The sequence below is a fragment of the Crocodylus siamensis genome, chromosome 1 (assembly GCF_052110815.1).
Source record: "Crocodylus siamensis isolate JL-2025a chromosome 1, ASM5211081v1, whole genome shotgun sequence".
NCBI lineage: Eukaryota > Metazoa > Chordata > Crocodylia > Crocodylidae > Crocodylus > Crocodylus siamensis.
The window spans coordinates 344,158,737-344,184,428 of record NC_143395.1 but is presented as its reverse complement, the minus strand read 5'-3'; the positions used below and the strand labels follow the sequence as shown (position 1 = coordinate 344,184,428).

General features: G+C 39.4%; 1 protein-coding gene across 7 annotated transcripts in view; it reads right to left on the bottom strand.

Moving 5' to 3' along the window:
- Nucleotides 1–25,692, bottom strand: part of DACH1 (dachshund family transcription factor 1) — a 538,134-nt gene that overhangs the window by 41,818 nt on the left and 470,624 nt on the right. For 6 of the 7 annotated variants that reach the window (XM_090024521.1, XM_090024531.1, XM_090024505.1 and 3 more), the window contains 3 exons: nt 23,981–24,128; nt 19,379–19,522; nt 18,855–18,923 (listed from right to left, as the gene is read on the bottom strand). In XM_090024521.1, coding sequence (XP_089880647.1) covers nt 18,855–18,923; nt 19,379–19,522; nt 23,981–24,128 — 361 coding nt within the window. Of the gene's footprint in view, nt 1–15,221; nt 15,288–18,854; nt 18,924–19,378; nt 19,523–23,980; nt 24,129–25,692 lie in introns of all 7 variants that reach the window. The other variant, XM_090024542.1, reaches the window with a different exon arrangement.

The following is a 25,692-nucleotide window of genomic DNA, read 5'->3' as shown; positions in this document are numbered from 1 at the left end:
TTCCTGCCTAGTCCCCCATGGGGACATTTGTGTTTGTTACCTACCTGCCAATGCTTTCCTATATGCATATTGTTAATCTGAGATCAAATATAAGAGAGTAGTGATGTCCTTTAATTGGGGGGGGGGTTGTTTTCTTTTTTGTTCGTTTGTTTGTTTTGCTTCAATGAGCCTGGGTTTTTCTGTTAAAGTCCAAGAGGGGAATAACAGTAATATTGGTTATGCTCAGTTACTGCTTGTAGTTAATGTAGAAACTGCCCCTAAGGGTATCATGACCTCCAGTTATAACAGAATTCTGTCAAAACTTCCTAAGAAAACACTCAGGGTTCATGTTTTAAAGTTGGCAAGGTCTTCTGTAAAAACAAGCCTAGGGGCAGGGAAATACCTAGTAAAGGTAAAGTAGGAAGTTGTTCTTTGTCCTATAGCAGTTATTGGGAGGTATTTGTGCTTGCTTAGCGCATGGATAAAGTGACTGTAAATGGTGCAAAGTAGTGAAGAATGAGGGCCTGTGTCTTTTATGCTTTCCTTTATTGCCAGTACCTGCTTTTCCCTTATCGTTGATACCTGCAGGAGTTACCTTCTTTTAAACACATTTTATCCATGTCTGCAAATGTCTTTAATGACCTCTTTGTAGCCATATTTCAGAATCACTGTTCAATATCCATTCTCCTTGACCTGTCAGCAACCTTTGACACAGTCAACTAAGTTTTTTCTCTTGAAATCATGTCCTCTTTTGGCTTCTATGACTTTGTCCTCTCCTAATTCTCCCTTCTAACTCCTGAATTCCTTCTTCAGCATTCCTTTAAGATCTTCTTCTCTATTTCCCCTTCAACTACCTATAGAATTCCCACAGAGCTCTGCCCCTTCTTTTATTCTCTACCCACTAAAATTTCTCTTTAAGTAATTTCAGGTTACAAAAAAGAAAAAAAATCAAGTACTATCATAATGCTAACGTCTTACAGGTCTACCTCTTTCTTCCGCATCTCCCCCTTGTCCAAACTAAAAGCTCAGCTGGTCTTTCTGACATCACTTTCTGTATGTCTAGCCATCAGGTCGAGCTTAGCATGGCCAAAACAGAGCTCTTAATCTTATATCTCCTCAAAACCCCACCATAATTAATTCCTCTCTCAGTTACTGCAAATACCACCAGCATCCTGCCTGTAACTCAGGCCCTATGTAATTTATGTATCCCCTTTGACTTGAATTTCTTTCTTGGTCTTGTAATCTAGGCTACATCTAAATCTCATTGACTACTGCTGCAAACCTAGCTAAAACATGCCCTTCCCCATTGCTAAAATTCTCATCCACTGCCTTCTCATATCATTACTCTTGTAACATCTTTTCCTGTGGCCCTCACAGATGCATTCTTGTTCCACTCATGGCCATTCAGAATGGTGCCACAAGGACATTTTCCAAATTCAACACTTTGAATTTTCACCCTTTTAAAATTGATTTGGACGTGGTGCTGCAAATTTCATTTAGTGTTATGTTTGAATCTCAGAACAAACTCTGAATAAAAAGGTGTGTTAACAGCTGTCTGCATATCCTATGTATACTGGGATGCAAAGAAACTGCTCCTGATCTAGTGTTTCTAGAGCACACAAGCATGTTAGGATTTGAGGCTGAATACAAGAAAGTCAAAGACAGATATTCTGTGGAGCTTTGGGGATTTAAAAGCAGTTCAGATTCCAGATTGCTTAAACAATCCATAGCCCCCTTACTTGAATGGAGAGTGTTCCACTGGGATTTCACTTCAAAGCTTTATGTGTCATTATTCATAATACTTGTTTAGCCAAGCTTTTCCAGATTGTAGAATTAATATTAACCGAGTTTATGTCAGCCCATTTTTAATCAGCCTGAACATCTACAGCCAGTTCTACACCCTCTGCTAATCGGCATATTTCCTCTAAAGTCCAAGGAGTGGCATTAATCTATATCATCTGAGAATATGGCCCCTTGAGTAAAATTTAGATTCTGCTATCAGATGGGACATATAAATTATGTTTGGAAACATGTTGTTGCATTTTTAAACTATGTTCAGTCATGAAAGGAACTGATCAATCTTACCAGAATAGTAGGTGTGTTTCATCATTATATTGATGTTTAAAGTGGTTAGTGGGCCATTTGAGCAGGTGCAGGTGGTAGTATGTTCAGTTTATTTTTGTAATATGCAATCCAGGGACACTATCCTTTCCATCAGCAATAGTGTTGTAAAATCCTATTTAACTGTGTGCATCAGGGGAGTTTGCAGATACGTGCACAAAAAAGGGGTAAAGTAGAACACAGAGGAAGAATAGTCCAGTGATTAGAAAGCTACTTCAGGAGCAAGGGGATTTGGGATCAATCCCCTGATCTGCCACAGATTTATTGTATACTCTTGAACAATTTCAGTTGCCTCACTTCCTATTTGTAAAACAGGAATCATATCTCTGCTCTTCCTCAAAGGGATGTTGTCAAAAATAAATCTAGTAGAGATTTTGAGGTGTAGATAATACAGGGACAAGGCTGTATATATATATCATCTTAGCTAGAATACAGGAACTACAAACTGGATACACAAAGGACATTTTTATAGATTCAGTTCAGTAAAACATTTAAACTCATGCAGAAAAATATTGTATTGAATTAAGCTTCCCTCAAAAAATAGACAACCCTCATTTAAAGGCTTATTTTAGGCCTAACTAGCTTTGGTAGCTTTATAGAATTAATATTTTCCCATGGATACTCTGCCCTTTGACAGTTTCTCAAATGCATTATGCAGAGACATATTTTTTTCTGCAGTACCAGATACACAACTTTCACAGCTTGATCTTTACCCTTCAACATAGCTATTTATTCAAGCAATTGTAAGAGAAATAAGACCCTGTTAATATTTGAATTTCTACATGTGTCTTAAAGTAACTAATTTCTAATTTCTGTTGTGTCTTCTTCTATCAAGTATTTTTGAAAGCTTCACAGGGAGAATTTAAAAAAGGCTTTTTGGGAAGATATAAAGAGTGAAAGATGTTTAGAGTCAGATGACAAAAAAGGGTCCAATTAGATTTTTTTTAAAAAGCTCCCTACCTCAGAGGCATTTATTTTACATGGAAAAAAAATCCATCTGTGAGACAGTTATGTATTGGAGATACATATATTTAAATTGGGTTCAATATATTCAAATTCAGACACAGAGGGGTAAAACAGGAAAAATGCTTGAAGTGGAGAGTGTTATGCTACTATTTGTATAAAGGTAATGGATTGGTAAATATTTTTAATGGGTGTAATAAAATTGCAGAACTCCCTATCATAGAATGATGCTGAGAGCAAGAATGTAAACAGATTCAAAGAAGGATTGGGCATGTATATGGGTAACAAAAACATCCATTATTGTTTGATAAAACTTTAACTATGCTAAAAAAGAAATGATTAAAAATAGGATAGAACTTCTAGTATTAGGGATTAGGGTCAGGTTCTCATAGGGACTGATTATTCCATAACTGCTTGCTATGAAATATCTTGCTTTTTCATGAAGCCCTGGATGCTGACACTTTTAGAATTGGGTATTGATTTGATGGACCAAATTCCTGATCCAGAATGGTAATTCATGTGTTCCTATTATCTAATCAAGACACAGAACATTTCAAAATATTAACTTCCCAACAAAATTACAGAATTAATATTGCTCTATAATCACCTTCTTTTTTAAAGAATTTCCCATTATAGATGTTAACTGAATACTAGGCATTTTTGGTTTTCCCCTGGAATGAAAAAAAGGTAAAAAATCCTATCTTTGACCCTTAAATTCTTATCACCAGACTCCAAACTCCCCAAAGAATATTGGGAATGATGCTGTACACTATGTCTGACAGGAGATTATTTTCCAGCAGGGACCTTTGATAAGTCTGTAAGTAGTATGTTTGGTTGAAGGGAAAAAAGTAATGATTCTTCAGGCTGGGGAGAGGCAAATGTAAATGAAAAGACTGCATAGTCAATACAAAATCTTTAGTTTCCAACCAGGGATAGAAATGGGATGATAACTAGCTTGGGAAGGCTTGAACAGAGACAGAGAAAACATGTTGTATCCTGTGAAAGAACTACAAATCTGCTTGATTTCATAACAAAATTATACACAGCTTAACAGAAAAAATTCCATGTATTTTTGTTCATTTTCAGCTTTGCTAAAAAAAGGGCTTTCAACTCACTCTTCTGAAAAGTGTTAAAGTCATTCTGTTTTTCAAACTAATAAAAATAAAACTTTCTCTTCATGCTCAGGCAGAGAATATCAGGAACAAGTATGTTTAATCCTGTCAGACTGCTTAAGATTAAATTACCTATTAAGGGCCATGTCTACACGAGACGCTGATCGAGCAGTAGCCTGAGACTACTGCGCAGTAGTGTCATGTGGCAGAAACTGTGATGTGATGCTACTATGCAGTAGGCTCGGGCAGTAACTGTCACAAGAAAGCCATTCAGTGGTGCTATATTGTGCAGTAACACAGGTTACTGCACAGTCATTTAGTACTTGTTTATACTAGTTTATAAACAAGTACTAAATGACTACACAGTAATGACTGCACAGTAATGTAGATGCATTCAAGGAGAGGGAATGGGATGCCAAAGGGAAAAGGAATTCAGATACAGTGGATGGAGTCCCACCTTTCCCAGGCATTGAGACACCAATGACGACCTATTAACACCATGGATATTCTTTAGGAAAGACAATATCCAGTATATGCATCATTTTCTGTTGAAGGTCAACAACAAAAAAATAGACACATATAAATAATACATTTCAAAACAACCCTAAATAGTCTCTTTGGTTCACAATACATTTTATTACATATTGTTATTGTTCTTAAGGCTCCCATTTAACTAAGCTCATGCTTAGTCATTGATTTTATACATAGATATTTTAAAATTGTGGCACCATGCTGGAAAAAGGCCTCTGATTGACTATAATCATCTATCTCACCAGATAAGCCATGAACATAACATAGTTGATTTCAAGCAAGTTCATATCTACACAGCAATAAAACAAGATGTAAATTGCAGTACTTAGGCATTGCAAGTGAATTATGAAAAAGTTTATGTCTGCAAATCTGTATGGAAGGGCCTCTTTTAGAATGCACTGCAATGTAAGTTATTCTCCCTTAACTAAACCCCCTGATTTGGCTTTGTTACATGATAAATAACATAATTGTCTAGTTTAAAGTTTAAAGGTGTAGCTAACAATGACCTATGAACACAAGGAAACAATAGCCTATTTATAGGTTACTGCCTGCAATCAATACCACCTTTTGTTTAACTTAATCAATGTTGTCTTTAATTGATTAGCTTGGGTTGAAAAGCTGCCAAAATACCAGACAACTGTGCCAAGGGATAGGAAACATATTTATTAGTGTTTGGTTTCTGTGCACTGTAAGATAATTCCAGTACTTATTCTTGGTCAAGAAAAAAATGTTCTGTGTAAGATAAAGTACATAATTACTGCACCTTCCTGCCATTGATGTTTCAGGTATCAGTTATAAGAGACAGAAAAACCAGTAACAAATGTTTTAACTTACTACAGAATTCATGTTTATGCTTTGCACTGGAGAGTACTGTTTGCCAGAGCCAAATAATCATTTAAACAATTCCTTTAAAGCTTCTGATCCAATTGCTATAGCGTATTGGGTTTCTCTGAGGCTTACTTTACATACAGAGGCTAAAATCAAGAGTTAGGATTAGAATACAGGGCAACTATACCAGCCCACTCCAATGTACAGGTAAAACACCTAGGCTAGGGACAAAAATTACACTCTAACTGGTATAAGAGATCAGAAACCAGTTCAAACCTGTAACACAACAGGGACAGAAGTTACACATAAACTGTTTAAGTGATCAGAAATGGGTTTAAATAGTGGTGATGTGTAGCGGGTGCATATGCACCCCCTGAGAGTGCCAGACAGGGAGCGGGACCACCAGAAAAAGCAGCCCTGCCACTTCTGGAAGTGGCTGTGGGACTTCTGGAAGCGGCGTGGCCGCTTTTTGGTGAGTGAGATTGGTCACATTCAGTGCGATTGGCTGCCAGGGGGCCCCTCCCAGACTGATGTCAGGGGGCGCACATGCACTGAAACAGAACATAAATTCAGTGCACACAATCCAGTTTCAAAATGGCTGAAACTGTTTAAGATAAATCTGGTTGAATGAATTATCAAACTTAACTGATTTAGGTCAAACTGACTTACAGAACTTCTGTTCCAGGCCTCTTCCTGGTTTAAGTTAAATCAGAGTCCCCCAGCACCCCAGCATGCTCTGCAGCTCTGGGCTGGGCTTGGCTGTCTTCTCCAGAGAGGCTGTCCCTGTCCTTCTGCTCTTTAGCAGGAGCAGGGGCAGGGGCATGGTCGGACACCAGCCTAGCATGGCCCCCTGAGGCAAAGGGAGCAGGGAAGGTTTATCTCCCCTGCAACTGGGGGACAGCAGCAGGAGTCTACCTAGCTGGTTTGCAGCAGCCCTTGTCAAGCATTCCCCCACTTGCTGCCTGAGTGGGAGTGGGGAGGTGGGGGGAGGAGAATGGGGCATAGCCAGCCCCATCCACAGCCTGAAGCACACAGGGAAAGGAAAGGGAAGCCAGGGTCTGCCTGTTGGGTGCCAAGCAGCCCCTGTCAGGCATTTCCCCCCTCCCCACTCCAGCAGCAGGGGTAAGGGCATGACCAGAGCTGCCCGTCATCTGCCTGCCTTGCCCATGGCTGGGGCTGAGCCAAGCCAGCCTGAGGGCACTGCTGAGGGTAGATGTAGAGGGACCAGCCTGGGCTGCAGCTCAGACTGGGGCTGAGTTAGCTGTAGAGCCAGATTGCTCCCAGCTCTCCATGCCAGGCCAGATGGGGCTGTCATGGAGCCACAGCCGGCTGACAAGGGCCCAGCAGGGCCAGACCAGACTGGACCATGGGGCAAGGCTCTCCGCAGCCAGCTGCAGCTCTGTGACAGCCTGGCCCAGTGGCATGAGCAGCAGCTTGTTGGGCAGTGGGTTGCCCAGGTCAGCTCAGAGGCACTGGCAAACCCAAAGCCCATCAGCTGCCTGCCATAGGGGTTTGTGTGCCACAACCACTGTTGCACCCCCTGTCCTGTGCAGTACCTGGCAGCTGCAACCTCACCACAAGCTGCGCGCTGACCAGGGCCCATGGGCCCATGCTAACTTCCTTGCCTCCAGCTGCTGCTGCTGCCGCTGCCCCTGCCACACTGCTCTGGGTGGCAGCTGGGAAGCTTCAGCTTGGTGGCTTCTGCCCAGTGCATGGAGCTCTTAATGCCTGTGCCTGAGAGGGGAGACAGGGGAGTTTAATTGCTTCGCCTCAGCCCCCTACACCTGAGGCACTTCCTGGGTTGGTGTCTGGCCTCGGGGACAAGCCTGGCAAGGGCTGCTTACACCCTCCCCCTTCAAGCACCTCTGGGTGCCCTACAGGCCAAGGTGGGGGTTTAAATCCCACCCCAGTCATACTTAGCAGCCAGCCAGGGGCCCGGCTCTGCCCCCCAGGTCAGATTCCCTCTAGCCTTGCAGCTGCTGAGGAAGGAAAAGGAGGAATGCTCTAGTATCCCCTGCCTTCTATCCTGAGTCACTGCAGGCATGTGCTTGCATTTCTGGAATCAATAGTGAATATCTATTCACTTGCAAATTGGTTCAATCTATGAAGCTTAGACTAACCTGCAAAGATTGAATCAATTCAGGCTCAGGCTTTTTGGATGTCTGTCCCTAGCTTAGTAGTTCAGTGCACATAAACTACTTTCAAAATGGCCAAAACTAGTTTGAGATAAACCTGGATGTAGTATCAGACTTAATTGATTTAGATTAAATTGATTTATTGAACTTCTGTCCCAGATCCCTTCCAGATTCAAGTTAACTCACAGTCCCCTAGCATCCAGGGATGCTTTGTACTTCCCCCACAACTCCACCCTCTCACAGGTTGGGTGAGTTAGCCTTGGCCCAAGCTGTCTGATCCAGTCCAGCAGAGAGTCATGCTGTGATGTCCCCTGGCTTCTGGCCTGGGCCACACCAGGCATGTGGCTGCATTTCTGGAATCAAAAAAATGTCTATTCACTTGATTATCAGTCAATCAATGCAGCTTGGACTAACCTGCAAAGATTGAACAGATTCAGCCTTGGGCTTTCTGATTGTACATACTTGGCCCTAGGTACAAAGAGAGTTCTACTGCCACACATTAGTTAGTTCAAATTACTGCACACAGACTAATGATGTTCTTTATAATGTCATTGTGGTGCATAGCACTGTGCAGCTGAAAAAGAAGAGCATGACCTTGATGTTAATTCAATGTGCTGTACACAAGAGGGAAAAGGTAGTTAAAGTTTAAAATAACAATTACAATGAAATGTAAGTGTTATATGTTTCTGAAAAACTTTACAAAAACTGAAAAAATAATAATGTGAACTAGACCATTTATAGGAGCTATAATAAATGGGAGCTGAATTCAACTGAATGTCAATTAATTTGGGTGCTCATCTCCCAAAGTTTCCTAGCCTTTAATACTAAAATTGCATTTTTAACTATTATGTTTCAAGCACACAAGCAGACTAGAAAAAACACTCAAAACAACTTTTTCCCTTTGTCGGTCTGTTATAAAGCATACTCACTATGCCTTGACCTGATATTCCATTACGAGGAAGTGTATTTTTCAGTGTTGGATGGATACAACCTGAAGCCTTTTTGCTCTGAATTTTTATCCTTCACGTGAAGTTTTAACTGATGCCTAGTCTGATATACGCAACACTGGAATAATTGCTGAGCTCCAAAATCAAGGATACATTTCTGTGAATAGTTCAAGTTCCAGAAGAAGCCATCCACTCTATCACCTTTTCACTCTTACTCTATCAAAAACCCCTTGCATGTCTCCAAATTAGTCAGATTTTGTTTCCATAAACAGCAAATTATTCCCCGGGCAGCTATTCAACATGTCTGGAAAGATAATCTCTTGCCTCCCAGATTTCTAGAAGTTCTGTTTCCAGTTCCTGATTTTTTTTTCTGGGCTGAAATAGTCTCTGTAGTAGCCCCCAGAGAGCCTCAACATTTTTTACTAAAGGTTCCATTCAGAATGGTTCTCAGTCTATCAATAGCAGATGAAAAATGAAAAATCACTTAGCAAGTATTACTCTGTAGAACATAACTGAATAGAAAACTATCAGCTGAAGTCCAAAACAGAACTTTGGAGTGATTAGATATAGATATAGATACAGATGTGTGTGTGTGCATGTATACCTGCACACATGTCCTTGTATGTGCTATAAGCAGATGCACATATGTAAATGCATACATATTTTGTGTGTGCCTGTAATTTATCAGTAACAGAAAAGGCAAGTAAAACTTGGGGGATGAACTAAAAAACCTAAAAAGAAGAATCTGAATTTTCTCCTTCCTTCAGGGATTAATTGCTATTAAACTGTATGCACCATTATTAGTTTGTGTGGCACTATACACATAAATGACTTTGTTCTTGAAGAACTATAGGAGCATATGGTATTGCTCTTGGAGAGAAAGAGAAGGGAGAAACAGAGAGGAATGAAGACATCAATTCTAGAGACAACAGAAGCAGAACAAGAAGGAGGAATCATGGAGGAAAGTGATGCAAAAAGTGTAACAATCAGCATAGCAGGTGAATGGAGAGGAAGATACTGGAGTCAAAGAAGATCAGAGGAGAGAGTGTTAAAGTATTTCAGTGCTGAAGGCACAGAAGGACCAAGCATTACAATAGCAGGATCCTTAGATGTGGCTAACTAGTCCTGATGATTTTAGGTAGGCAGCATCAATAGACTAAACACCACAGGTGATATGATAGAAGGAAGAGATCTAGGGAAGACCTGCAAGAAAAGTATTGTTGTATTTTACTACAAGAAACTAATAAATTAATGGGGTCTCCCAAGGAAAGTGAAAAACCTGGATCATTTAAAAATAGAATTAACAAATCATTAGCTAATGTGGGAGCAATCCTGCAGGCAACATAGCTTACCTATATTAATGCTGGTGATATTTTAATATTGATAATATTTTAACCCCCAATAACTTCTTAGACATAAACGTATATTTATGCTGCACCTAAGCAGACTATAAAAATAATTTAAAAAACAAAATCTATGTGAATTAAGCTTTAGAGAATTTGGAACAGACTTATTGAACCTGGATATGGAACAGTGATTCTGCCTCCCTTTGAGGTGGTTCACTAATCTCAACAAAACTTCAAGAAAATGGATCATGCATATAGTTACTCTTCATACCTATAGGAGCTTTTGATATAACTAGTTCTGTTTCGGAGTTTTTTTGAGCAACTGAAGAAAAACTAAATAATACTCGATAGTTTTTGGTGTTGTTGTTTTCAATATATGGTAGTTTAAAACTGGGAGGATACGAGATCAAGAATATTTCTTCACTCAAATAGGTTGGACAAGGTGCCCTAATGTTCAAAATTTTATCTAGGTCTAATTTGCTAAACTTAAAATATTACAGAAAGGTGAACTTTCCTGACTAGTAGCCATAGATGTAACATTCATGTTGCCTAAAACTTTCCATAATAGAACATTTGCAAGTTGCTTGAAACTTTAAAATATTTTAATTATTTGAGTAAAATATCCCAAGTAGTAGAATAACCAGAGTGGGGCGAATGAGGCACCAGTCCCAGGCACTGACTTGGAGGGGGTGCCATTATGGCCCTCTCTCCTCAGGAAGTTTTTCCACAACAGGGTAACCTGGCTATAGGGACCAGGCAGGAGCTATTCTCCATAGCATATCTGTGGTGGAGGAGTATGAATGAGGCAAGTGGAATGAGCCCCTTGGAGGCTTTGCTGTGAAAGGCACAGCCCTATGCTCAGAAGCATCTGGGGAGGTGGAGAGAAGGAGCAAACGGGTTACCAGTAGTGGCCCTTGTAGAGTCTGCATTTGTAGAGACCTTGTAGAGGCTAAGCTGCAGTCAAGACTGTGCCTCAGCTGCAGCAGCCTAATAAGATCACGCTGCTACAGCAGGGGCAGGTCAGATTCTGTTCCTGCTCCCCCTCGCATCTCCCCTCCTGATCGCCAGTGGTCAGCATAATACCCACCACGACCTCTGCCCCTGGCACTGAAATATCTTGCTACACCTCTGATTTAATGTCATGCCCTCTTGCTTGCACAAATTTTTATGGGGAAAAAAAGGGCAGCACAGCCAACATGGTTTAATGATTTCCTAAAAAGAAGCTCTGTTCTTTGTCTTGTTTAGCTATTTAAGTGAGTTTCTTTTGAACATCCATACCACCTTCAATGTTTGGAGGAAGGACCTGAAATTGGGCAAAAGGTAGCCTTTGTGTTGAAGATATCCTGTTTGCTAAGCAGTGGAAATCTCTCCAAATTTACTCTGTCTATTTGACAGAGCAGACATCATCCTTTAACAGCTCCTATATATGACCTGACTGTGCTGGAGGGAACATTTGAGTGGGGAAATAATGACCTTGTGGCACTAGACAAGGAGACTGGGTGAGAAAAATTGGGTTGTTTTTTTGTTACCAGAGAAAACCAGGATGCCTGCTAATAATAGTGTTTCAAACCAGCTATGATAAAAAAAATTCCCACATTTTCAGTCAAGTGAAGGAAGATTTATCTAAGCAATACCACATAGGGAATACCTACCTAGCTGACAAGGAACTGGAGCGCAGAGGGGAAACTAGAATTGGCTATGCAAAAAAATGGAAGGTATAGGGAGAGAGAGATTGTAACAAGTTGCTGGATAAGGGAAACTGAGAATAGATGAGGAAATGGGGCTCATATACCAATACAGTGGAGGTAAAGGTCCAAACTTTACTGATGGCTCAAAAGGTCATAATCATGCCTTATGACTGGATTTGTTTCAGTTTTCTTTTTTTTGTTTTTAATTACATATAGAATTACATTAAAACACTATTAAAGTTGCAAAATCAAACACTCAAATATTAGGAAATATTGTAAGTAAGGTCCTCCATCAGTAAAAACAGGGAAAGAAGGAAGGAAGGCAGGCACACATTAGTATTTAGTTGTTCTAATAAAAGATATTACCTCCACCCAAAGAGTTTGTCTGCCTTTGTGCTTAGATCAATACAACTACAGCCAGGATCTCTGAAACATGGAAGATACTGCATTTTGTCATTTGAAATGGAAACTTCACAAAGTGAAGAAAAAATAAGCCAAATTCAACAGCCTGGACTAAATATTAACATCGATTTTATGGCCCTCTACAGCCTGTCTGCCATCTGATAACTCCAGGTAACCAGCCTGCTTTTGTCTCTGCAACTCCTCTCCATTTGCATTCTCACAGAACAGCTTTCCAAAGACTGGCTTTTTTTATACACGGGAGACTTCTGAACATCTTTAATTTCTCTTGCCATTCTCAATTTCTTTTTTTGCCTGAAGAAAGATATGTGTGTCCAAAAGCTTGCAAAGAACAACTTTTTTGCAACTATTTAGTTGGTCTAATAAAGAATATCACCTCTACCCAAAGAGTTCATCTCCTTCCTGAGCACTTTAGACTCTAATGGTGAAACTATATAACTTATTATTGTATGAGACTTAGGTTTTATTATTATGAAATAAAGCATGAGTCAATATATTGAACAATCATGATAAAACAAAACATTAATAATTATTCATTCAGTGAGCATCATCTCTCCAGTACCTTGATTGAGGAAGAAAGCTGTGGAAAGAATAACATCTGATGATGTGAGCAAAGGACATGTCTTAATGAAATGATGCTATAACGCAGTGTGTGTGGGAGGGGAGGAGGAAAGGAGATGGGGCGCAACCTTTTTGGCAAACATGCCACAAACTAAACACTGCACCCTTTCCAAGTGCCACTCCTATCCCATTCCCATATCCCATCTAAGCTCTGCTTTCTGCTCCCCTGACCCATCTGCCACTCTGCTTTCTATCCACACCCCAATATGCTGCAGGCTGCAGACAGAGGTTGCCTGTACAGGTTTGTCACCTCTGTCATAATATATATGCACTAGATGATTGAAAGTGTCATGAAAGGGCAATGCTTAACTCTAGCATTTCAAAACTTTGGAGAGCTTGACTTTTTCTACCTTTGAAATGTTCTTTTATGACTTTTTATGACATAGCCAATATTGTCGACCAGTAATCTAGCTAAAGGGGATGAGCAGGGCATAGCCCCAGGCACTGATTTGGAGGGCCCACACAAAATAGCAACTGCTACTGCTGCTGGCAGTGGTGACCCACCCCTGCCACTGCCCAGGATGCAGAACTGCCCAGACAGATCTCCCCTGTAAAGCAGTGAGAAATGGTGCACTTGGTTGCCTGCCTGTAGTATATATAAGAGCCAAAGATGGGGATAATTTCTTTTAGGTTTCTTTTACTACTTTAAGTTGAATAGGTCTGTCAACTACACACCTTTCAAACACAAGTATTTTGTGAAGGCTTACAACAAACTGAGATTATTCTACGTGTCTACTTGCCTAATAATCAGGGATCCTGGTTTTCTCTGGTAAAAAAAAAATCCCCAATTTTCAGATTAAAAAAAGTAACCCCAAATCCACATTTTTCCATGATTAAAATGAAACACCACATATATATATTAGTGGTGTTTCATTTTAATCATGGAAAAATGTGGATTTGGGGTTACTTTCTTAATCTGAAAATTGGGTTGTTTTTTGTTACCAGAGAAAACCAGGATGCTTGCTAATAATAGTGTTTCAAACCAGCTAACATAAAAAAAATTCCCACATTTTCAGTCAAGTGACAGAGGGTTTGTCTAAGCAATACCACTTAGTGCTAATGGCAGCTGCAAGCAGATCCCTTGCCCTAAGTCTCTGCCCTGTACTTAAACAGCAAAATGCATATTAAGTACATACGATATACAAAGTTAAATCCCAACTTCCTCACCACTTGGTAAGCACCCCCAGTAGCTAATTCTCTGAGTGACTAAGGCATATGCTAGGTTTCAGCTGCCTGCTCTCTTTCCACTGCTCACTAGTTTAGCTCTATGAGGGTGATAGACACTTTGCTTGATTCCCTGGAACGGAAAGAGGACCACTGAGAAGCTGCAGAGACAGAACAGGATAGATGCTTTGAGTAAACCCAGCTCTCAATCCTAGCACAGGATAGCTTTCCTTCTGACATAAGAAGAGAGCATGAGTAGCAACCTTATGCCCACTCCCTCAACCTATCAAAATCAGACTGCAGATAAGTTGGAGAACTGAGTTAGAGAGAGAGGAAGGGGAGGGGAGACAACAGTTTGCTAGAACAAGCTAAAAAAAAGCATAGGATCAATCTTCTGAGTGGTAGTGAAGGGACTTGAAGTATGTTTGTTTGTATGGAGGTAAAACATTGTCCTGCTGGGACACAAAGCAGGCATAGCTTTAGTTAGGTACAAAACAAGGAAATGGAAAATGAAGTCTAGATTGGCGATCAGATGAGGACTTGGAGCATGTAAGACGTCAGGAGATGGATTAATGCAAGAAAGGTGTGACTGAAAAACTAAGAAGTGGGAAAAAAACCTGAGGGTGAGCAGAGGCAGATGAGGGATTTGGGGAATGGAGAAGTTTGAAAAGCTTTGGGCATTCAAAAACCTAAAACTTCATTAGTGAGCCTAGGGTCAGCAAGAAGAGGGATTGCTGCCAGAGTAGTAACTGTGCTGCCTTTGTGAGGCATGAAAGTCAGGCATAGGATGCATGGCATGTTGCAGCTACAAATGAAGTGTGGACTGGGAGAAAATGATAGAATAGTCAGTAGAGAATCAGAAATCTATAGAGAACGCACAAAAAAAAATGTCAGTTTTGGGGGTAGATGGAAAGAACAACATACAGGAAAGCTTTGGGTGAATGGACAAAAAATGGGCATACTTTGGGAGTAGGAAGATAGAAAGAAGTATTATTGTGAGCAGCATAGAGAGATAATAGGAAACAGATCAGAAAATTTGAATCCAGAACATTTACATAATGCACAATAGAAAGGGTGTGAAGAGGCTGTGTGTGAATGGGTTGGGAGCAAAGGAAAAACCTGGGTGATATAAAATAGAAAATGAGAAATTTATTGGTGAAGAGAGGAAGAAAAAATTACACACAGAAATAGAAGGTTATATGGAGAAAGAGACAAGCAGAGAGAGAAGAAAAACAAATGGAGAGAAGAAAGGTTTTGTAAGGAAGGATAAAAAATAGGGAGCAGGTACTTGTAATTGTTGTACTGTTCAACAGAAGTCCTGATAGCAAAACAGTATATAAACGTCAAACATTTGTTTGTATGGTACCTTGTGGTGTGGGATGAGGGGTCTTGGGAGACCTGGCTGGGAGCTAGGCATGGGCACCTAAGGAACCTATAATATGTATGGAGAAGAGGATACTCTGCTTTATTATTTTTAAAACAGAACAAAAATAAAAACAAGAAATAATATGTATTAAACCAGTGTTCACACCAGTTGTTAAGAATGTTTTAATGTATATTTGGGTTAGGAAAAGTATGAACATGTTGAGGCCCATGGATTTTAATATATCTTTATTGGTATCTTAACTTTTAAGGATATCTCAGTAACCTGAAATCTAGCCAGCACTGAAAAATAAATTAAAAAGGCATTTCAAGAGCTCTTGATCTTCTCTGCCAATTTTAATGGTGTATGCTCTTTTTTCCACAAATATCCTTTCCCCTCTATTTTAATAGCTTCTCACTAATAGCTTCCACCCAGTTGTTGTATTAAAGACCCATATAAAGTCAAGTGTACAGTTGACCCAATACAGCTTTAAATGCAATTTTTTTATGTCAACAGCATTCTTTAACTAACACAATCATCCATCAACTTATTCTGGAAGAGTTGATAATTTTGATACATCATTTTGGGTTTAAATTCTTGGCCTAAATTTATTTAAAATGAAGGCAATTATACTCAGTATTTCACAATTCATATTCTTTTTTCTTGTTTCTCCACTGAATCATGTCACTTCCCTGCCTTTGGCTTGCCTAACTATACACCTGAATAGCATATTCAATATCAAAATTTCACAAGAGTAATGACTGCTGATAGAGACAACTATATTATTCATGCGCTAATATGTGCATAGCCCAAAAGAATAAGATTTGCCCTAGTAAATGTATTACCATGATATTAAAAACCAAGACAATTCTGCAAATTTTCCACATACAAAAAAACTAGAACTCTTTGTTGCAAAATGATACCTTCAGTTGGTCTAATAAGAAGTATCATTTTGGAACCAAGAGGTCTAGTTTTTTGCTTGTCTTTTTGTCTCAGACCAACATGGCTACCAAGTACACTCCTGGAGCAAATTTTCTAGTAACTAGCAATCTGAAAAAGATGTTAACTCATTTTAATTCAGCCAGCATAGGTCAATCTTGGGAATAGGGAGCTAAAATTCTGGCAGGAATGCTGGTTGCTTTCTTATGAAGGTTTGTTTTTTGCTATCCAGGCATGAACACATCCAGGTTTGGCCAATTGATAAACCTTTCCTATTGTTCAGTTTTTAGATACTTAGGAGAGACTTGATAGAGTTTAACACCTAAAATTTCTGAAAATTTCATCTACACTGAACATGCTCCATCCTGGGGGCTTCAGGGCCTAAGGATTTTTTCTCACAGTTGCTCTTCCCAGCAACTACAAGACACTGTAGGTGCTGACAGAAGTGATGGTTTGTCAACTGGGCCCCTGAAGTGCTTAACAGCTGTGCCTTTACAGAAGTGCACAGCTGCAGAGTGCTTTAACAGTGCCCGATCACACAACAATCCAGAACCTCATTACATGAGACTTCAGATGAAGGCACTCCAAAGCAGAGTGCCTTTGTCAACTTGTGTCAGCACGCACTGGAAGCAGGGCCAGGCTGACGTAGCCCAGCCCTGCCTCCAGTGCTGTCTGCAAAATGGAGGGGGAGAAGGGAGAAGGGAGGAGGGGGGAGTTTCATTTGGGGTTTGCCCAGCCTGAGCTGGAGGGTGGAGCAGATGGATTGGAGCCCTCTCACAGGCAGCTGGGGAGTTACAGCAGGGAGCGCACATCTATCAGTGCCCCATGGTGCTGAGTTTCACAACTGTTCTCAACACATGTCCTGCTGAAATGTTGAGGAAGCATAGGCTTAACCTGGAATATTTTTGTCACACAGAAAAGGACTGTGCTCCAAGAATGAACCAGGAACGCATGGTTAATGAGCATATTTCCTCTAGGATTTTGGCCTCATATGCTACAGAAAGTGGAATGTGTGTAGTGAAAGGAGGTACATAAGGAATTGCTGGAGGAGAGAGTATCACTTCAATGGCTAAACAAAGATAAATGTTTCCCAAAAGCTAGTAAGAATTACATCTTACTATAAAGTGCTAAAAGTTCAAGTAGCCTGAGAAACTAGAACCTAATCATCTCAAACTGGACTTCTAAAATCAGTCTATACTTTTGCCCTTAATCTTTTTGCCTCATTTTCCCACCTCTAAAACAAGGATAATACCAGCTCCTCACCTTATAAGACTTGTTATGAGTAAAACTAATTTATGTATGTAAAGTGTTCAAATAAAGTTGGAATGAGTATGTTAGAAGATTGAATTTTCTCCAGGGTAGGCCTTGAATAATATGCAATAGTGAAGAAGGTGTGAAGATATATTTGGGTAAAATACTGGATAACAGCTCATTAAGTGAGCACTGTCTATCCTAAATACTAAATAAGGCAAGGGTTTTAAGAAAAATATAATATGCAAATAAGAAGTGCAAAAATTATATACAAATAAAATAATAAAACACAAGATACATACATAGGGGCCAAATTAAATTTGCACAGGCAACTAATTCTGGCATTTCCTAAATTTTGAATGCTTGACTTTGCAACCATAGCTATCTTTAAATGTAGTTTTTTACATGTAATGTACATGTCCTTACATTCTGGTAAGGACTATTTGTCTTCTTTGTATTTATTTAGACAGGTTTAATAAGTTTGAAGCTTGTTGACTTTTGAATATATTGCCACTGCCTCCTTTGTGGTATGCCAGTAACAACTCTTTAGGAGTTAGGAAAAGCGATTAAATAACACACAAAAGATGTCAAATGATACCGTTAAGATGATTGACTTTAAAATGCAAAATAAAGTCAATTGAGAGCGATTACTGGAGCTAATCATTTTAGGCTTGCCTTTGAAAAATGCATCTTCATTTACAATTGAAAACAAATGCTGTTTTTGCTGTTTAGTATTCATGTAGGTAGAGTTAGCCTGTTGACTAGAGAAGACATTATAACATAAATGCTATCTTCAAAATGTATTCTTTACTAATTTCCTGGTGTTTGTAATATATATATTTAGCTCCACGGAGGAAGTAATATGGCTCCCTTTAGTATTCCAAGTATAAATTTACTCAGCAGATTTGGTTTATTAAAATGTAAATAATGGGATATGGAACATTTGGCAAATGAAAAATCCAAGAGGGGTATAAACAGTTTTATTTATCGTTCATGTTCCAAGTCACTTATTGAAACACACCTTGCAGTAACAGCCACTGAGTATTAGCTATGAAGTTCTCATCATGGCTTGAATAGTATCTAACAGGTCAAGCTATTTGTATGGTTAATAGGTTCATAGTGTTTCAAATGTACCTCAAGAAACAACATCTTAGGTTACATTCAGAAAAAGGTACATTCAGTATGCCTATGATTCAGTTCAACATTGTTTCAAATTAATTATTCCTCTTTAATTGCTTTATATAAACAGAAATGACCTATTAATTTAAAGAAAATCTATCAGCACAGAATGAATTCTCTCTTATAAACAAGCAAGATGAACTTGACCTTGTTTGAACTTGTTTTGATGTGGCCCAGATGGTAGGCTACATGCTTGAATAGCAGGCTAGAGCTGAGGAAAAACTCATATAGCAAGATCTAGATTTATAGCCGTTTGCAAATTCCTACCTTGTATTGTCCTTTCAGCATCTGTTCTGCCCCCGCTGCGGTCAGCTTCTATCTCTGGGGTCAGAGAGTCTAGAAGCACAGAAAGGTAAGACTGACACATATTTCATTCAATTCTTATAGCCCTTTTTACAACCTGTTACTCCAATGCTGAATTACAATACAATCAACCTTTGTCACTTTTTAAAATGTTGAACAATGACTGGAGGCCAAGACAATCTTTTTTTGTAGACTATAGGAAGATTAATAAGCAACAGATTTTTAAGCAGAGACGGGGGGGGAAATCTCCAAAAATTAACTTCTCAGGTGAATAATGTAAAGTTTTTCTAATTTCATTTGAATTAAATAATTTGTGCATATATTATATAAAATGGCATCACATTGAATTGAGAAGTATCATCAAAAGGAGCAAAAAAAAGAAAACTTATTTCTGCTACAGCAGAAAAATACGTTTCATCAATACAATCAACTCTGTCTGGCACTTAAACTTGGGGTTAACAACACACAGGCAAAAAGTGGCTTCTTACCATTTAGGACCCTGAGACTATCTGTTGAAGTCGCCTGTTTCAGTGTCTGTTCTGCTTGTTCCCGACGCTTAGTCTCAAATTCAAGTGCTTCCTGCAATTTCCTCTTTGCTTTCTTTTCTTTCTTTAACCTTTTCTGAATTATTGCTGGGAAAAAGAAAATCAGTATAGTCAAGTTTAGTTCTACTTATGGGTTTCTGAAATGATACATCTGCAATATTTCATATTCTCTGAATCACTGTCCATATGTAGTTAGGACATGCTTCCACTGCATTGGGTTATTCTAACAATTATTCTATACTGTTAGAAGCCATATGTAATATTCAGCTACTGTTTAAATGATTCTCTGATAAATATAGGCAAAGGTGTACGAAGTCCAAAATTCCACAACCATGGATCTGGTCATCAATTTTACCTTTTGCATTACCTCACATGAATATTCTCATTTCTTGCAGTTTTGTTTTCGGTTGTCTTGCTCTTCCAGAAATAAGTCCACGTGAGCAGACAACGGGTGCGTGCTCAGTGACAAGTTATTCTCTGCTTGCCTGTGTGTCTCTCTCCCACAAGGGGGAGGTGTAATTGTTCACAGTATCCCTACTCCACCTGGGTGCTACACCTCAGGCCTGCTAAAGAGGAGGCTTAGAAAAGCAAATATGGGAATAGGAATTTGCAGTGTGACATCCTTTACTCTTCAGCTTAAGACACCAGCCTTTGTAGACTTTCTGCATTTTCAGCCATGTTGCTGCTGCCTTCCCCATTTTTCTTTATGGTGCCCAGTCTCCTTCCCAACTTACATTTCTTTAACCAAATCTTATTAGCTGTGCTCTTTTTTTATTCTGTCTCCTTTCTCCTCCACTGATTCCCTCACATTCTTTATCAAGCCAGAAGGAGGTATATAACATAAAACTCTCTCTAAATCCTGCAATAAAGCTACCTGAACTTTGCAGCAACAACAATGCTGGAGCACCTGTCAGACTAGACATCAGATTGCTGTCTAAGATGTATCAAAAAATATACAAACGAATTAGGTGTGCTATAAAATTAAATGTCCTGGTTCCAATCTAGCAAGCTTTCCATCTACACACAATGATCTGTTTTAACTAGAGTTCTGCTTGCAAAGAGCTTGCAGGACCAGGACAAAAATGGAGCACACAGGTGGCACTTATTTGGACAGAATTCAATATAAATCCTCATTTCTACGTGCTGTCAATGTGCTTCTCCAGACCTTATAGCCATAGATTGTATGACTTTTGTGTCACGGAGATTAGAGAGCCTTATTGCAGAATCTAGATCCCTGATGCAGTGAGGTAGCATTTTAGGAGTAACATTCTGGGATTCATATAGGGGTCTGGACCCTTGAGATCCCTTCCAATCCTATGATTCTGTGAAAGTAATGTGAACAGACCTTTGTAAATCACAGCAAGTCAAAGTAAACTGCTATAGAACATGTGAGCATGTTTCCCTCCCCCTGACCTAAGAGTTCCTTCCTCAGTTTCCCATAATTATTGTGCGAGTAACATGGGTGTTTCACACCTTCTTATTTCTGCCAATAACCCATTCTCTGTAAAGCCTACTACAATCCAAATGACCAAATAAGAAATGCTGTTGAAAAGTAAAAGCCATTTTTAAAGCCATTTTTAAAGCCATATTCTAAGATCAAGGCATTCTTGGGGCAATCCAATGCATTTTGTGTCTGAACAGTTCTCTCTGCATGGTATGCAAGTTCTTTGGGCCTAAGACATGGATTCTTTCATTCTGCATAGTACCAACCACACTCTGTATTGGTATACACTATTGATGCATCAGTGAATTAGTAAATAAGAGTAAATTTATCATCTTCTATAAATTATAAACTAAATGCATCTTGAGTCACTTCAATGTTTTTCATGATAAGTACTTTGCTAGTGACTTTAATAAATGAGAAGCAAACATATGTTGCTTTTGAATTAAAATGTCATCATGGCTGACACTTTGTAGATGTGACTATGGCAGTCAGAGACAGAATTAGCAAACCCTTATTATGTAGCTGCCCACAAAAGAAATATTATCCTGCTTTTACTACCTGATCAGACACCAGTCACTAATTGTAAGATATGCATATTAGAAGGAAAAGGTACAGTAAATAAGATAAAGAAAAAAACACTGTTGTAGTAAATACAGTGACAGTTAACTGCTGTTGCCTAAAATGCCTGAAATATTCAGATAAACATAGACTAAACAAACAGAGATTTCTGCTGAATTTATATGACCTATTATGGGTAGCTATTTGGATTGGTTACCCAAAACTGGATTCATATAAAGGAATACAAGCTGTATATGAAGAACAGTTTATGTTCCAAGTTTTAAGTATATTGCTAGAATTCTCAAACATTCATACTGAGTCACATCCTGAGAATGATCTTATGGGCCTTCTCTCCCTTCACTAATGCTCCCATTAATGTTTGTGCAGTGTCCTTTTGGAAATGATGATTGTTTCCATGGAAAATGATCATTAGAATAGCATGCAGGGATTTTTATATTCCCTTCTAGCGAGAAATGTGTTCTTAAAATAATCATACCTTTCCACTTTATTCTTTTCACCTCCTTGATTCTGTTTATCTTCAAGAACAGCCAGCCCATCACCTATCATCTTTTTATATAAATATGGCCTCTAGGGGAGGCAATTGCCATCATTATTTTACTTTATCACGTGTACCACTTAAGTGCCAAATCTCAAACCTCCTTGCTCTAACTGTCCTACCAGCTTTAATGTCATCACTAGTGGTACAAATCAGAAAGACACAATATGCAGTATTGATGATACAACAGCCAGTTACCTCAGTATCCCACAGAAAAGCAGGGATTATCAAGTGATCCTTCTCAGTCTGTAATCTTAACCCCACTGCTGTACCTCAGTTTGCTTGTCTGTGAAACAGGCATACTACCCATTGTGTTGTGGGCATGTTGTGAAGCACAGAATTGTGCAGTATTGTAAAGACTACTTGAAATCCACAAGCAAGTTGTTTATAAGGTATTATTGATATAATCATACCGAATTAAATAGGTCAGGTATAGTTTTAGTGAAGATTCAGTGAACATCTGTGGGAATTATTAATAGTTATTATGTTTAATGATTCATTCTCATCTGTTTAAAAGGTAGTGTGAGAGTCATGTAGCTGTGGTGATCAAGAAATTATGTGAGAAGCAAGGATCTCTTAGGGTGATATGTTTTATTGGACCAACTGTGTAGTTGGGATGAAGTTAGACAAGTTCTTAAATCTCTTGCAGTTGAAAGCTGCTTTAACTATCCCAACTACACAGTTGGTCCAGTAAAAGATATCAGCCTCAGAAATCCTTGCCTCTGTTTAGAAGGGAAATTTATAGTGTAACAGTCATGCCCTCTAGTGGGTAGAGGCATTAAATAGGGTTATAGTGCTACTTAATAATGTAACCATACTTAGGATATAATACCACTGATTATGAATCCAAGTGTCCTCAGTTCAAGCTTCTACACAGACATTTCTTGCTTAGCTATTTTGTCAAACAATTAAACTACCCTAAGAACAGAATTATACATCTAGCATGCCAAAAATATAGATGACTTGTGATGATCCATGTTGAACATCCTGTGAGCACAAGAGGTTAACTGCCCCATACAATGTAATTAAATAACAATGCAATGATAAATGCAGAAAAACAGAGTAGTAAACCTAGAAGAATACTCTCAAAATGCAAACAGTTCATGAAAAATCATTTTTAAGTGCCTGACATTTATAGTTATTGTTTACAATGTCAAATAAAAGAGCTAAAATGAAATTGGAAAAAAGGCATCTGATGCATGCATATCCTTTATAGTGGTTTAAAGTCAGCACCTGAATTGCTGTTCCTTTTACCCTAATTCAGATTCATAGCAAGCCCTTCTATGAACAAATAGGTAGCCTAGTATGGATAAACTATTCAATATTGTTATATCTTATTACTTCTGGGTTGCCCAAAGTTGTGCATCTTATGAGGTGCTTACAATATTAGATAGTTTAGTACTCATAAAGTTCAAATTGTTGTTGTTATGCTATAATAAAGAATTAACCAATAATATTATTAGTATTAACTTGGACTTTATGAATGCTGAACTGTCTGATCTCCTAAATATTATTCCAATTGTTGTTATTATTTAGTCACATAAAAACAAAAATAATAATGCTAAAAACTGGTGATGATAAACAAAAATTAATAAAGGCTGAGTTTGAATTAACAGAATGCACCTCCTGCTAAAAGCCAAAATTGGTCAAAGTTTGGTTTTATATCTAACAACATGATTCCATAATTTCAAATGTGTTATGAATAAGTATATGACTGTCTTTACATCTTCATGACATGTTATGACAAAAGAGCTTCCAGCTAAAAGCTGAGAAAAGGGAAGGTCTGGGTTCAAATCCTGATCAGTTATTATGCAGGATCAGGCAAGCTACTAACTTCCTAAATTGCAGTCAGAGTGGCTATAAAATGAGGTAGAGAGAAGGGTTCTATTCAAAACCAGATGTTGCATCAGAAATGAGCTTTCCCGGGTAAATAAATTACAAAGAGGTTATGTGTGCTTACAAAAGAGTCTAAGTGTTTGTGAAATACCTCTGTTCTTCTGTTCCACAGCCAACTGTTTTTCAAGAGTTTCCCTCAGTTCTCGTTCCCTGAACAACTCCATCTTCAGCTCTGTCTTTTCCAGTTGGACTTGTTTCTCTTGAGCTCTGGCATTGTCTATGGCAACCTTTAATAGGCCCTGTTCAAAAATAAAGTTGAACAGTGTAATGTTGGGGAATGTAAAGCAGCTGACATAATAAATAACTGCTGTTGTTCTTCCTTGATTAGACATGTGAGATTTTACAAATGATATAATCCTGTTACCAGGTCACTGGTACATGGGGTCACATATCAGCCTAATAAGCCTTCCTATTACCATTTTTTTATACTGAAAAACATTTTAACAGGTGAACAAGCTATCTGAAAAACACATAGGGTGAAGTTTTCAAAAAGAAAAACTCCACTCAGGCTTCATTTGTGCTTACAGTGTATGCAAAAAGGTTGCAGGGCTTGACCTCTCTGAGACAGGAAAGCACAACAGTATCACCCTGTACAAATGAGGGCTTCTGCATCTGAGGAGGACATTTGTCCCCAGGTGAAAACAAGTGATGGTCTCAATATCGCCCATTTTTCAGTTTTCCAATGAAGGACAGCTTTCATTTTCATTGTGAGTTCCCTATGACCCTGGCTAGTGGGGACAGCATTGTTGTTGTTCTGCTTCTAATTATTATTATTATTGGGTGCATACAGCCATTCACCACACCTGGTCTACATTCATGATACTTAAAGTCATATGAATGGAGACAGGGATTGGCATGTACAGGCATTCACCGCCCCAGGAGCCACATGGGGAATCTGGTGTAAATAATTTGGAGTGGGAGGACACACAGGATTGGGAAGGAGGGGAGTAGAAGGTCCACAGTGATGTTTGATGGGTCTGGTGTGGGGTTGGTGGGATTGGGGGGGCTTGAGGGTCTTCAGGGGGTGCTGTCCACCTGGGGATGGGGGACTTGGGGGCTAAAAATAGCCTGGTCATGGTTGAGGAGGTAGAAGGAACACAGCTGTATTGAGGAGCTGGGCCTTCCCAGCCCCAGCCCCAGCCCCGCACTCCAAATGTATGCAGGCATTCGAAATATTGGGTTAACCCATTTCCAGTCTAAGTTAGTTTACCTCCTCAAGTGAACTAACTTAGATCTGGCCCACTATTTTCGGCGGGGGGATCTAAACCCCTGTGTACCAGATTGCAACTGCTGGGGCAACCATGATGCCTCTCAGTGAAACTGCAACTCCTGTCTGGCTCATACACTATGGCCTCTCTCTCTAGTTCACTCATCTGCCATGCCTTGATCTTACTATCAAATGGTGTTTAGGGAAGGCTACCAACAGGCCTCAGTGTGAGCCTCAAAACTACTAGTTTTCCCCTGGGTCTCATTCCACTCCTCCATCCTAACAGGTCACTCCTGGCTTGACTAGGCTTTTTTAGGGCACCTGTAGCCTTAGGGGCAAATTGTATGGCTCCTTTCCCTCCCCTACATCATGCCCCAAGCCTCACAGGTGTTACAATAATGTTGTTGCCTCTGTTGTGGCCTCAGCTTCCCCAGCTTCCATCCCTTTCAATCTCACCAGACCCATTTGCCTAGGCCCACTATGCCAGGCCTGGCATGAAGGCACTAGCTTTACTCTAATCACTCTCTGGGTCCCTGGGCTTTTTCCACCAGGCCCCTAACCCACTAGGGCTGTGCTCTTCCAGCACCAGACTCCTG